General features: G+C 43.3%; 1 protein-coding gene across 1 annotated transcript in view; it reads left to right on the top strand.

Annotated features, from left to right (window-relative positions):
* Positions 1-2,195: 2,195 nt before the first annotated feature.
* The window catches only part of CLCN1 (chloride voltage-gated channel 1), a 132,091-nt gene continuing 120,349 nt past the window's right edge, over positions 2,196-13,937 (top strand). The window contains exon 1 of the mRNA XM_055002589.1: positions 2,196-2,520. Within this exon, the coding sequence (XP_054858564.1) occupies positions 2,332-2,520 (189 nt within the window). The 5' untranslated portion in view covers positions 2,196-2,331. The remainder of the gene's footprint in view (positions 2,521-13,937) is intronic.

Below are 13,937 nucleotides of genomic sequence, written 5' to 3'. Positions count from 1 at the left end.
ATATATTCTTTAGTTAGTCATGAATATTTTAAGCACCACGTATTTCCCCTAGAAACTTGCCCATCCTTTATATTTACTCAAATGCAAGACTAGTTTTTCCCCCCAGGTATGCCATCGAAAAGGAGGGGGATGCGTGGGCAACTTGTATACAGTTATGATCTGCAATTTGTGTGTTTGTAACATTTTCAAGGGGGGTTGTCTTACATTCAAAGCCACCTACCTAGCAAGTAAATATGGTCAGATCTGCTCATGAAGCCAGCGCTGGTGGCTGACCTCAAGTGACACAAACACCTTCCCCTTGCGGCGGCTTCATTAGGGGCCACTTTCCCCTCGGCAGCGTGCCTAGAACTTGGCTTGTTGAGGTTCATGTGCCAGGTAATTTCCCCTAGGTTTTGCTTAGTTTCTTCTTGCTTTTCTTTTTAATTGACTGACCCCTGCCCTTGCTACTGGTTAGCTTAGTAAGTAAGTAAGTAATTTATTATTACAGCACTTGGCCAGTACGTTAACCATAAAATTTAAGTGGTTAGCTTAGTATTCTCCGATGGAATTTATGGTTTAAAATTGGCTGGAGAAAATGATGCCAAATAAGTGTTTTTAATATCCCTTTTAACTGCTGGGATTTTGATTTTGAATTTGGGTTTGTTGATTTTATTTCATAATGCTATTTTTTATTGTGTGGAAGTAAATATTTTGAATGAATGAATGAAACATTTTAAGTACTAATTAACTCCTTTGCTTCCCCTTTGCTTCCTATTAATTGCTATTCTAAGAGCTGCATATTTACAGACGAGGCCAAGACATGGAGCAAGTTTAAGAGTTGTCAGCGGGCCAGACTTCTGGTGGGGAAAATCCCTTCTTTTTTCTTACACGCTGCTAGGTTGTTGTTCAGTCCCTGCCTGACTGCTGCAGTAGCAGAAGACAGAGAGTGAGAAGTGGGGAGGGTCCGTGCTGAGGAAATTGGTTCCAGGAAATCTGGGGGGCCAGTTGTATCCAGAGGGTTAAACCAAAAGACAGGCAGCAATGGACACAATTCAACATGCTCTGGGCTTTTGAGCAGAGAATCACAGAGACACGTACTTTGGGGCAGTGCTATGGAATATTTCAAATATACCTAGGGTTGCCAGCCTCCAGGTAGTGGCTGGAGATCTCCTGGAATTACAACTGGTCTCCAGGCCACAGAGATCTGTTCACCTGGGGAAAATGGCTACTTTGCGGGGTGGACTCTATGGAATTATGCCATGCCAAGGTCATTTCCCTCCCCAAACCCCACTTTCTCCAGGTTTCTCCAGGTTTCACTCCCCAGATCTCCAGGAATTTCCCAACTTGGAGCTGGCAACCCTAAATATACCTTATTGGCAGAGCATGGAAGACTATCAAAATGGTTTGCTGAGTCAAACCAAAGGTCTGTCCATCTATGCCAGGATCCAGCCTTGAGTTAGATGCACCACTCATGGAGGCCTTATGGGGGCAATGGCCACAATATGGCCACAATGGCCTTTGTTAAAAAAGGATGAGGCAAACTCACGGAGAGTTGATCAATGATGTTTAACAACAATAGCTAAATGTGGAACCTCCATAAGCAGAGGCACCGTAACCTGGAAACCCAGAGGGGCTCAGGTACAAACAACAGGGGACCAGCTTTTATGCCTGGCTGTTGCAGGAAACAGTTGTCGGCTAAACCAGCTGTGGTCTGATCCAGAAAAACGGTTCTTGTATTCTTAAGATGTGCTGTTACTTAGACTTGAATAGTTAGAGCCTTTGGAGAGTACTGAGCCAGTTATGTGCCAGTGCATTCCTAAACTGATCTGAATGTCCCGTATTGTACAAATGTGTGCATTAAAAACCCAGTAATATGAACAGGAAACGTCCATGTGACAACATAACTCTTCCCGCACCTTCTCGTGGCTGTCTCTGTCTCTCTCTCTGTCTGTCCCCTTGGCCTGCGAGTTGCATCTTTTGGGCTTCTCAGCTCTCGAGTGTTTCTCTCTCCCTCACTGCTGCCTTCTCTCCCCCTTCCTTCTCCTTCAGGGTTCCCTCTTGCCATACACCTGATATTCAATCCTGGCTGAGTTCATGCCTCTTGCTCAGATCAGATGTGGCTTTGGGGGGGGTCATGTGACAGAAGAAGGTTGCTATAAATATAGTTAAACCCTGCGATCACTGCCCCAGACGCCTTTGGGGGCAGGAAGAAAAGAAAGAGAGAGAGGCATAAGGAGCAGGGAAGGCGAGAGAGTCCCAGAGCGGCCCTGCCTTGGGCCCCTCGGCTCATGGGGCCCGCAGTTTGGCTTGTAGTGGCCTTGCCTCACCTCAGCGAATGCTGAGCACAGTGATATGGAGCCTGTGGAGCGCAAGGCGGACAGTGCCCGGAAGGACACGGCGTTGTGGGGGGGTGCCCCCCAATATGACTATGTCCAGTTTGAGCATTGCACCACTTATGGGATCCCATCGGAGGTGGGGCACGAGACCGGGGGGACTGGGGACGTCAAGCATTGCCAAGAGAAGGCCTTCAACCACGCTCAGGTAGGGAGGGCAATGGGGGTGTCGCATCAGCTGGCAGGCCCAAACGGACTCCTGGGCTTTCCCCACCACAAAATCCCAGGACCCCCAAGGCAGGCCTTAACCGAGGCTGGGTCTCGCAAATGAGGCAGGGAAGTTCTGAGGTGGCCGAACATGCTGTACCATTTCAGACTGCAGGTGGGTGGGTGGGTGGGGGGGTCACATTTTAATGCTCTCTCATGTAAAAATAGTCTGCAAACAGAAGGTTAGCACGTCAGGGAGAAACGTTTTAGCCTAGCTGTTTGCACGCTGGGAAGTTTTGAAATGTGTAAACCCTCCTGCACTATCTGAAGTGGGGCTGCCCGTCCCAGGCCCTCATCCTGCTGAACGTGTCAACCAGCCCCGACTTTAAAATATCCTCTCAGCACAAAGCTGGCCAAGAAGTCAAAGTGGGATGGGAAGGGGCAGCAACTTCCCAGGGCAACACAAGATGGATGAAAGAGTTGCTCATTTCTGTTGTGACAAACTGATGCCACGGAGATAGTATAGGGGGGAAATGCAAGCCCCGGCTTGGCCCTATTTGCTGCTGGGGCTCTGCGAAGGCTTATTCTACGTTTACCATCCATTACTGGAAAGATGGTTTGCCCTCTGGAAGGTCCTGTAGTGGGATCCTTTTGGAAGTTGCTTTAATTTGTATTGATGTTGGGTTGGACACCATTGTCATCAGATCTAAATAGTAGCATCAAGGGGCTTCTAATACTGCTCCAACATTTCAGGCAATGTTAAACGTCTCCTCTGTGGGAGAGGCAAGAAGCTGCCTATATCAAAAGAAAAAGTGATGGGAAACTATTCTGTGCCGGGAGGGCTCGTGGTGTTAGTGAAGTCAGCCCGTGCTCTGATTTCTGTGCATTTCTCTGTCAAGACTGTATTTTGCTACTGGGTGTCTTGTAAACAGATCATTTATTGCTTATATATGTGGCAACAGATTCCACTCCAACCAGCTTAAAGTGAAGGCTGCTTTCACACACGTTTGGTAGTGTACTTCCAATGCCCTTTAGCTATTGCTTGCAACTGCCAACAATCAAACTGCTGACAATCGCTGAAGTGCATTGAACGCACATTGGAAGCGCATTATCTGACATGTGTGAAAGCAGCTGAAGTTTTAGCCTCACAGCGACTCCCAGAGGTAGGTTAGGCTCTTTCAAGGCCACCTACAAATATTCATGAGCCTGAATTTCTCACTTTGAAGTCCATCACACTAGTTATTGCAGCACAGAAATGCTTGAGGATGGTTTTGTAATTGTGTTGATGGGCATATCAGGATGTTGATGGTAAATAGGGAAAGGGACTCTTGTGCAATGGATGGCTGGGGGGAAAATGTCTGATAAAGGAATATGGTATCCGTTTTACATATCTGGCCTTGATTTGCCCTCTTCAGATGCCAGCCACATGGATGGGCGCGCACAGACCCTGTGACATACCTGATATGCATAATAGCTGTGTTGTGTGAATTGGGAGGCACAGGGCTTATCCATACACATACAGCTTTTGTCCATGTGAACCAGAATGTTGGACAATCAAGGTTCTGGTTTGCTTATATGGAGACTGCGTTCACATGGAAAACCCATGCATTGCCCAATTCTCATGAAATGACAACCTTGCACACCCAGCACATTATAGGGACCGCATACTCCTCCAGATATGTACAGTTGATGGGCTCCCATAACATCTGAAGAGGGCTATCAGAGATGGGCAACATTTTCAGTTGCACTTCAGATTCTGTGAGGCCTTGTGTATAATAGTGAATTAGCATGGACAACCACTGATTTTAAGTCCAGAGGAGTTAGCCGTGTTAGTCTGTAGTAGCAAAATAGAAAAGAGTCCAGTATGCTACAGTAAAGTTGGTTCGTCTTAAAGGTGCTACTGGACTCTTTTCTATTTTGCTACTGATTTTAAGAGGACTGAGTAAGATACTTCGGCAGATTTCTAGGATAAAAACGGGGGGGGGGGGGCTGGCAATTCTTCATTTGTTTGTTTGTCCCATTATCCTAATAAAAATGTTGTTCTTGTGAGTGATGCATGTAAAGAACCTTCATAACAGTCTCCAGAAGTGACAAGCATGCCTCATCCTCGTCACCAGCAGTCTTCTCACACGGGACGAAGCGGGCCCCGGCACGTGATTCGGTGTGGGGGGGGCGCTATGGTTCCTAGAACAGTGCAAGTTAAACCCAACAGCACCTAAAGAAATATCATCAGCCGTCAGCTCTGATGAACAACCTCATATTTAGATGTAAAGTACTGATTAGAGCTGACGTGAAACTAATCATGATTTTCATGAAACTTTTTACAGTTATCAAAAAAAAAACCCTTTCCTTGTAGGTGATTTTTGATGTTTCTCACAAGTTAACTTAATCTGTTAACTGTGCCCCCACCAGCAATTTGATTTTCTGTGCAGTGTTGTGTGTCACCATCACCCCATTCGCTGCACGATCCCTGACTGGGTGGAATAATGAACCCACATGTCTCATGGAGGAAGAATTAGCAGTATGGAGGGAGGAGCACAAGACATCCATCGCTGTACCTGACACCAGTGGCCAGGCAGCAACAGAAACAAGGGATCCAATCAATTAAGTTGTTTTTTCAAGAGAAGGGAAAATCTATCCTGCTGAAATTGCTAGTTTCTGCCTTGAAATTGTAGAATATTTGGTGCAGCTATAGAAAGACATTGCAGTTTATTGGCAGGAAGAGGGATAAAGACTGCAATTTTCTGGAATCTGCTGTGGAAGAAACCAGGAATTCAATTGATCAGCTCCTTAACTTGCAGATCTAATTAGTGTTTAAAGGATGCTATGATGCTTTCCACCCGGCAGCACTGGTTTGTGTTTTTCCTCTTTGCTGATGCAACTTGAGAATGTTCTGCAGCAGCAGAGGATCCGCACAGAGGGTTGTGCTCTGCGGTTTACCCATTCCTGAAACGAACCTATTGGGACTCCAAAAGGAAGCATATCTGCTGTTGTCCTTTTTACATTTAACAATAGCTAAACGAGAACAACAGGGATTGGGCCTGTGGGGGGAGCCCAGGGCAGAGGCTGCATGGGGTCCTGTGGAGTCCCAGAGGGAAGGGCTCCAGCGAATTGCCAGAGCGACAGCCTTCAAAATCCATGGGCTGCTTGCTGTTGTCACTGGTGAGGCATTCACTTTTACAGCAGAAAAAAGAAGAAGCTGAGAAAATGGAAAGGAGCCTGAGCTTTTGGCGCCGATAGCTACGCGTGGCATCCAAGACAGGAATAGTAAATGGGAAACTTGGTGAGGTCATTGTGGCCCCCCGGGGCATCGCGTATTCGGGCTGCATTGGAGCTCCCCCAGCTGCTGAGGCTCCCCCCAGGCTTCCTTTGTTACTCGGCTTCCCAGAACTGAAGATCAGTCCTTGACGTGGAGCGTGAAAGCGTTTTTCTTTCTTTCCAAGCTGGTTCTTTTGCTCATCTCTCTCGCCTCCGCCACACTTGGTGGTGTTTATACCCTCCCGATATTTGTGGAGCGTTCTCATGTTGCTTCTTAGTCATCGTTTAGTTAGCTCTTTTTAATCTTCCTCGCCAGGTCAGTCTCTCCAGCTGCTCTCCAGGATCTCCTGCAATTTTTCAGGACCTTCCTGGCACGGCTTCTGCTGGGTGGCAGAACAGCAGGCAGGCAGGCGGCTTTGCAGATCTAAGACAGAAGACAGCAGAGTGCGTGTGCATAGGGGAGCCTGGTCGGCCGTGTTTTCAGTAGTGACTAGAAAAAAATGGCATTTTGAGTCTGCCAGGTTACAATAAGAAATACAGTAGTGGGGAACCTAGACAGGAGGGAGGGGTGGTAAATAGGGGTGTGCAAAGGCACACCGTTTCGGGTTTCTCGTTTTGGGTTTACCCGAAACAAGAATCCGTTTCAGAAACAGCAAAACCCGAAACGGCTAGCCGTTTCGGGTTTAGCGTTTCGGATATCGATTCGGGTTGTTTCGGGTTGTTTTCAATGGGAAAATGCCTCCGTCTTCCCGGACGCCTGGGGGAGGCATTTTCCCACTGAATCAAGCCACAATTGGTGGGGACCTTCCTCTAACTCCTCTCTAACAACCCCCCCAAGTTTCAGACCGATTGGACTTTGGGGGGCCATGTTATGGCCCCCCAAACCAGGTCCCCCTATCCTCGCCTAAGAAAGGGAAAAGTGAGCGTCTTTTTAGCTTGCTGCTGCTAATCTTCTTCATTATTTCCTATGGGGAAAAAATGAAGAGGCAGGCTTGTCTTGCTAGGGCCCTCAGGGGCCCTTCTCCCACCTTTCCTCCCACCCCCCACCAAGGCTCAGCCTGCTCCCACTTGGGGGGGGCATTTCATGGCCTCCCCAAGTAGGTGACCTTTTCTCTACAACCTACAGTTGGGGGAGGCTTGTCTTGCCAGGGGTGGCATTTTGCATGCAAAATGCCCCCCAACCCTCAGGTGCCCTTCTCCCACCTCTTAACTTTAACTTTAACTTTAATTGAATTTTTATACCGCCCATCTCCCGAAGGACTCAGGGTGGTGTACAGCCAAAATAAAACATACAAATATAAAACAGTAAGAATATAAAATATAAACATGTTGGATAATTTAACTCAGAACAGAACAACTCAAGTAAAACACATTTTGGCCAGCCTCGCTTGTTGGAATAATAACGTCTTAAGGGCACGGCGAAAGGTGAGTAGGTCAGGGACCATACGGATCTCTGGGGGCAATTCATTCCAGAGGGCAGGTGCCCCGACAGAGAAGGCTCTCCCCCTGGGGGTCACCAGCCGACATTGTTTGACCGACGGCACCCTCTCTAGGGCATCTCTAGGATCAATTTATATTAATAATAACTGCCTGGATGAAGAAAAATATTTTAAAACGGGTCTGTTTGCTGGCTTCCCATCGCAGTTATTATCAACATCTTTCCAACTTCTGCTGTTGGATCCCTACAGAAGAATTCCTTATAAAACAATTTGACATATACTTTGAAATAGACTTGTTGCTCATGGATTGGACTTGTCTGCACTCTGCACCATCTGAAAAAATACATTTGTATAAAAAATACTTGTGGTACTGTATTTCACGCTTACTTATTATACAACAGTTGTTACTGAAAAATAGGCACTGGTACTTGGTATAAATATAGGGATGTTATACATGTTTACGTGGCACATTGCACTTTAACTACGGCTGCGTTAAAGTGACATTGGTTTTTGTTTGATACTTTGCCTTCCATATGTTTTTTAAAAAATTTTTTATTGTACTGATGTATGCCTTATATTGCCTCCACGTACAATCTATAATTCATGTACATATACATATACATATAGAATAAATTTAACAATCCATACATCCTATACAAACTTGTTTCCCCTCTTTTCTCCCCCCCTCCCCCAAGGAGGAACGACCATAAGGATCATCTGCTTTACGTCTTTAACCATGAGCACACTCTTTGGAGTTTCGTTAATATAATTTGGTTGGTCTCTCCTCCTCTTACCCATCTTATATATCTAGACCATTTCTTCCTTATCGTTGACGTCTTATTTTCCCATGTCTTACCCTGTTTTAGTATCGATAGAATGTCTGATTGGACCCATTCATATAAATACCAATTCCATCTTTCCAAAGTCCATTTAGAGGCATCTTTCCATCCATACGCTATTACAGCATGGGCAGCTATAGTCACGGCTTTTAACAAGTGCTGTCTGTTTTCCTGTACTTTATTATTCCCCCAGATGCCCATAAATAGGATCTCCCCATTTAAATTTATCTCAGCTTCGCAAAGCTCCCTCACCTTTCCCAGTATCATTTGCCAGAAGACTCTTACTTTAGAGCATTCCCACCATAAATGAACATAGTAGCCTTTTATTCTATTGCAATGCCAACAATCCGATTTCATTCCCATGATCATATAGGATAATTGGGAGTCCTATACCATTTCAATATTACTTTCATCTCCAGTTCTTTAAATTTTTCCATTTTTATTACCCTTATATCATTCATTAATTTGTCTATCTTCTGATCTGTTAATTTTAACTCTCCCATTTAGATTTTATCAACCTGATCATATATTCTCTATCCTTATTCATTAAATTATATAATTTCCTTGCTATACCCTTCTTATTGACATCCTTTACACTATATAATTTTTCAAATGGGTTGTCTTCCATATTTATTATTTCACTATATCTCCTATGTTTCATATAATTATATAAACCCATAATCTTTAACCAAGGTTGGTGTCCCACTGTCTCCAATACTACTTGCATTGGAATCAAATTTCCTTGTGAATCATAAAAATCTTTCATTCTGTATAAACCCTTCTGCTTTAATTCCTCCCCAAAATCCGTTCCAAAATCTTTAAATGCTTCATTTAAGGATTCAATAGGGTTCCATTTTGAAGGTACTGGCAACAAGGTAGCTTTTTCTTATTCCAAATTTTTAATGCTGTCTGTCACGGGCCTAATGAATTCTCTATTTCTTTGTTCACCTTTGTTGTAAATATTCCAAACTTACGTACTCCTTTGTTCACATTATCTTCCCATCTCACCCATTTATCCAAACTTTTACCATCAATTTCCTATATCATTCTAAATTGGAAAGCTTCATAATATCTTTCCAATTGTGGAATGCCCCACCCTAGACCTTCATTTGGTGAGTAAATCGCTTTTCTTGGTAGTCTGGCTTCCTTACAACCAAATACCCACTTTTTAATTGTTTGGTCCCACGTAATTAATTGCTTCCTAGATATCTCTTCCGGGAGTACCTGAAATAAATATAACATCTGGGGTATTATAAACATTTTAACTGCCCTTATCTTCCCCAATATACTTAAATGTTTTTTCTCCCATTGTTTTAATCTTTTTACTATTTTTTCCATGTTAATTTGAAATTTACCCCTACCATATTTTTAATATTTTTTTGTAATTATCACTCCCAAATATTTCAACTTTTTTGCTCCGAATTTCATACCTGTTAATTTACCTATTTCCTTTTGTTCCTTTTGGTCGATCCTGCTAAGCATTAATTCAGACTTTTTAATACTTACTCCTAATCCTGAATATGATTTAAAGTCTTCTAAAATTATCATAAGCTCTCTCAATGCTTCCAAAGGGTTTTCTAATACTAATAGTACATCATCAGCAAATAAATTTAGTTTAATTTCTTCCTTTCCTACTTTATAGCCTTTGATTCTAACACTCTTCCTAATCCTGTCTGCCAAAGTTTCCATAGCTAATACAAACAACATTGGAGATAGTGGGCATCCCTGTTTTACTCCTCTTTGAATTAATATTTCCCTGGGATGTCCGTCGTTAATTTTAATCAGGGCTTTCCCTTCTTTGTAAATTTCTTTTAATGCGATCATAAAAGGTCCTTCAAATCCAATTTTGTTTAATACCTGAAAAAGATATCCATGATTTAATGAATCAAATGCCTTATAAACATCTAATTTCAGTAGTGCAATCTTTCTCTTATTATTTGTATGGTATAAGGCATTGATCACATTTCTTATGGGGTGTCCAATATATCTTCCTTTTACAAATCCATATTGGTCCTCTCCCACTAATCTCAGGAGGTATTTTTCCAATCTATTAGCTAATAGCTTTGCAAAACTTTTATAATCTTGGTTTATCAATCTTATGAGTCTATAAGAGGCCGGATCCGCCGGGTCCCTTTGTTGTTTCAAGATTGTAATAATTTCAATATTTCTCCAAGAGTCAGGGGCTTTCCCACCCTTTACAATTTTGTTGAATAATCTCTGCAGCTCCGGGACTATTATATTACTCACCATTTTATAAAATTCTCCTGTGAATCTGTCTAAGCCAGGTGATTTCCCGTTTCTTAAATTCTTAATAACGTTCCTGATTTCTTGTTGTATAATATCCTGATTTACTACTGTCATGTCCTCTTCCTTGATTTTATTGTCTATCTCCTCCTCAAATTGATTGCTTTCCTCAACTTTAAATAACTTCTGGTAAAATTTTGCAAAAACTTCTCTTATCTGATTGTCTTTAAATATCCTATTTCTCCTTACATCTTTCATAAACCCTATCTTTTGCTTTTCCCTTCTTTTCTTCAAATAATTAGCCATTCTCTTCATGGTGTTTATATTGATGCTTTGGTCCTCATTTTTCACTACGATCTCCTTTTTCCACATTGAGAGGGTATCTAATTCCTGCAATTCAACTTTTATTTTATTTATTTTGTCCTGAATCTGCTTCTTATACTTTGTTTGTAATTGTCTCTGCAATTCTAATATTTCCTTTAACTTTTGTTCTCTTTTCATACCCATATTTTTTCTAAAATGAATTTCTTTAGTATACAGAGCCCTCTAATGCCTGCTTTCGCTGCTTCCCAAATTATATCTTTCTCTGTGGATTGTCTATTTTCCTTGAAATAAAGTTCCACCCCTTTAAGAAAATCTTCCCTATCTTTGTGTTGTAAAAATATTTTGGGGTTGAATCTCCACCTTCTAATTCGGCGCTCCTCATCCAATTTAATTTCTATAATAAGTGGCACATGATCAGATATCCATTTTGGCCCTGTTTCGACTTTAGTTACTTCCATATTATTAGTTTCTTTTACTAATATATGATCAATACAGGAGAATTTTTGATGTCTTTTTGAAAAGAAGGTAGGTTGTTTTCTTCTTGCATTAAGTCATATATTTCTTTAAGCCTCCATTTTTGTAACTTTAACTTCTTATTTGACAAAATAACATTATTAAAGTCCCCTGCTATTATTAATTCCCCTTCATAGAATGACTGCAATCTTTGCATGATTTTATTCAACGTTACCTTCTATATGTAACCAAATTTATGTCCTTGTACCATTTTACTTACTTTCTCCATAATTGTCTTTTGATATATACTAGTATAAATGGTTCTTGATTGACACAAGTATAAAGATTTAACATAGTTAGTTTGTCACGGCTTGCTTCTTTTTGGGTTTTGTCTCTTTTCCGTGATACTCTCCTTATTCTTGAATATAAGAGAACAACAAAATCTAAAAGATCAGCTGGTACACAGTCACACCACTAGACACAGTCTGCAACTTTTGCCAGGGATGGGAACACTTCCCTTGTGGAAAGTGTACTTATTGTGGATTTACTTGCTAAAGGAAATATTCCATTAACTCCATTGCAAGTACATCTTGAGGGATTCACCATGCATAGTTCCAACCAGTATGTGTCCTTAAGTACCCTTTTCAAAAGGTTTATGGGGGCAGAAACATTGAGAAGTTTAAAAAGAGGAACAGATTGGGGAACAAAAGGTGATATTCCCCTGAAGAATATTGATGCCTGTTCTGTAAAGCATTTTCTGACCCCGCAGTTTTTTGTGTTTTATAAAAGACAGATAATTCTTATGATGAATTTCTGCTCAAGAAGCACAATTGGTCCTTGAGATTCCAAGCCTTGCACCCTAGCTGGTCACCACTGATTTATTTTTTTTTTTATAAATTTTTTTATTTTTCATAACTACAAAACACTACACCAGACTATCACAAGGAAAGGGAAGAGGGAAGGGACAAAGGGGAGTGGAAAAAGAAAAAGGGGGGGGAATGAACTACAAACACTAAACACTACACTTCAATGTTTCCCTTCATACTGTCATAATACAAAAATAGCTCCATAGAATAATGATGGAGTGGTTAATCATACAGAGAATAAACATTTCAAATTCTGATTAAACTTTCCTCCCCCTTCTGGGTCCCGGACGCAATTCTCTCTGTGCAACTGCTGTTGCAATGCTCTCCTCTTCCCCCCCCCCTCCGGCTCCTCCTTTTCTTCGTTCTTGGTGCAGCAGAATTCTGGGTTTTTATTCTCAAAATCCTTTAGTTGATCTTCTGATAATATCTTATAGGCCTGATCTTTATATCTGAACCATATTCCTTCCGGGAATAACCATTTGTACTTTATTCCATGGTCCCTCAGAAGAGCTGCAAACTTTTTATATTTAAAACGCCGTTTCCGGACTAGAAATGGAACGTCCTTCAAAATCTTGACTTTCAAACCCATAAAGTCCAAATCCGCATTGTATGAGTTATATAGGATGGTGTCCCGAATCTTTTTAGTTGAAAAGTCAATAATGATCTCACGAGGCAACTGTCGCTTTGTTGCATATTTTGAAGAAGCCCGACGGACCTCCAAAATGGCGCTTTTAACCTCTTCTTTAGTCGTCCTCGCGGGTGTCGCCAGTAGTTCCGAGACCAAATCCCACAGATCCTCATTTTCCTCCTCTTTCACGTTTTGGAGACGCAAAATTGTCTGCGTTCGTTCCACTTGTAGCCCGATCAGTTGGTTCTCCACCAACTTCAACTCCTTTTTTGTAGCCTTCACAAGTGACGCACTTTCCAGAGCAGACTTTTCTGCCCCCCCCGCTGCTGCCTTAATGGTTTTCACCTCGCTTTCAATTAAGCCCACCCTTTGATCAGTTTCGTTCAGCTTGTCAACAAAGGGTTTTATAGCTTCCACCACCGCCCTGCGCACCAATTCTTCGAGCGACTCCCCTTTCTGCAAGGTGGCCGAGATTGACTTACCGAGAGCGGGACTTTGCTTCTTTGCTGCCATTTTGGGGGGGGGGGCGCCAACAAAATTCTGGAACTCCACGAAGGGGAAGAGCGAGTCTTCTTCAGATCAACCTCTCCTTCACAAACGCTTGTAGAACAGAAGGGATTCGCTTGTTTACAGGCTTCCGCCTGTTTCTTTTACTTGCCGTTTCTCGTTGCCCGGCGGCACTCGAGGCGCCGCACACATCTGCCGGCCTCCATAGGGACAAACGGGCAATTCCCTCCCCGCATTGATTTCGGGGAGTTCTTCCCGCCGCGTCCCGGACCCTGGCTCCCTCCCTGGGAGTCCTGGGGGCTAATCCTTGCAGATCAGCCGCCCGGTCAGGGTGCCCGGTCGTTTCCTCCCGGACCAGCCGAGAGGAGCGTCCGGCATGGCTGAGAAAACGAAACCGACCCCTGGTCACCACTGATTTAGATACCACGTGTGCTGGCTCAGTTCCTTTCGGCTCATGTATATATGGGGACTTTGCTAGTTACTATCTTAGGCATGCAAAGCAATTCACAGTGCAATCCTAAGGCCCTACTTGGTGCTTATGGCCACACATCAGTATAAATGCAGCGCCACTCATCTGCTTCCTAAGGACTTTCGCGGGAGCGCTGGGCCAGCCAGCTGAGTTCAGCAGGGGGCAGCCAGGAGTGAATGCACTGTTGGTGCCCAGGCAACACTGCCAGGATTGACCCATTGCAAGGCAGCAGCAGTTGACCACGCCGTGAGTGGCAGGGGAAGGCGTAGCCTGTCCCAGGCCGTGTTTCTCATTCCCATCTGCCACACCCCTGCCCCTCAGGGAGAGACCCACAATTGGGCTTGCTGCACCCTAACAGAGGCACCTGCCCTGTGAGGAGCCCTGCCCCGTG

Source organism: Eublepharis macularius, chromosome 18 (assembly GCF_028583425.1).
Source record: "Eublepharis macularius isolate TG4126 chromosome 18, MPM_Emac_v1.0, whole genome shotgun sequence".
Classification (NCBI taxonomy): Eukaryota; Metazoa; Chordata; class Lepidosauria; order Squamata; family Eublepharidae; genus Eublepharis; species Eublepharis macularius.
Note: the sequence above shows the minus strand (reverse complement) of the source record. Positions and strands in the feature narration are given on the sequence as shown.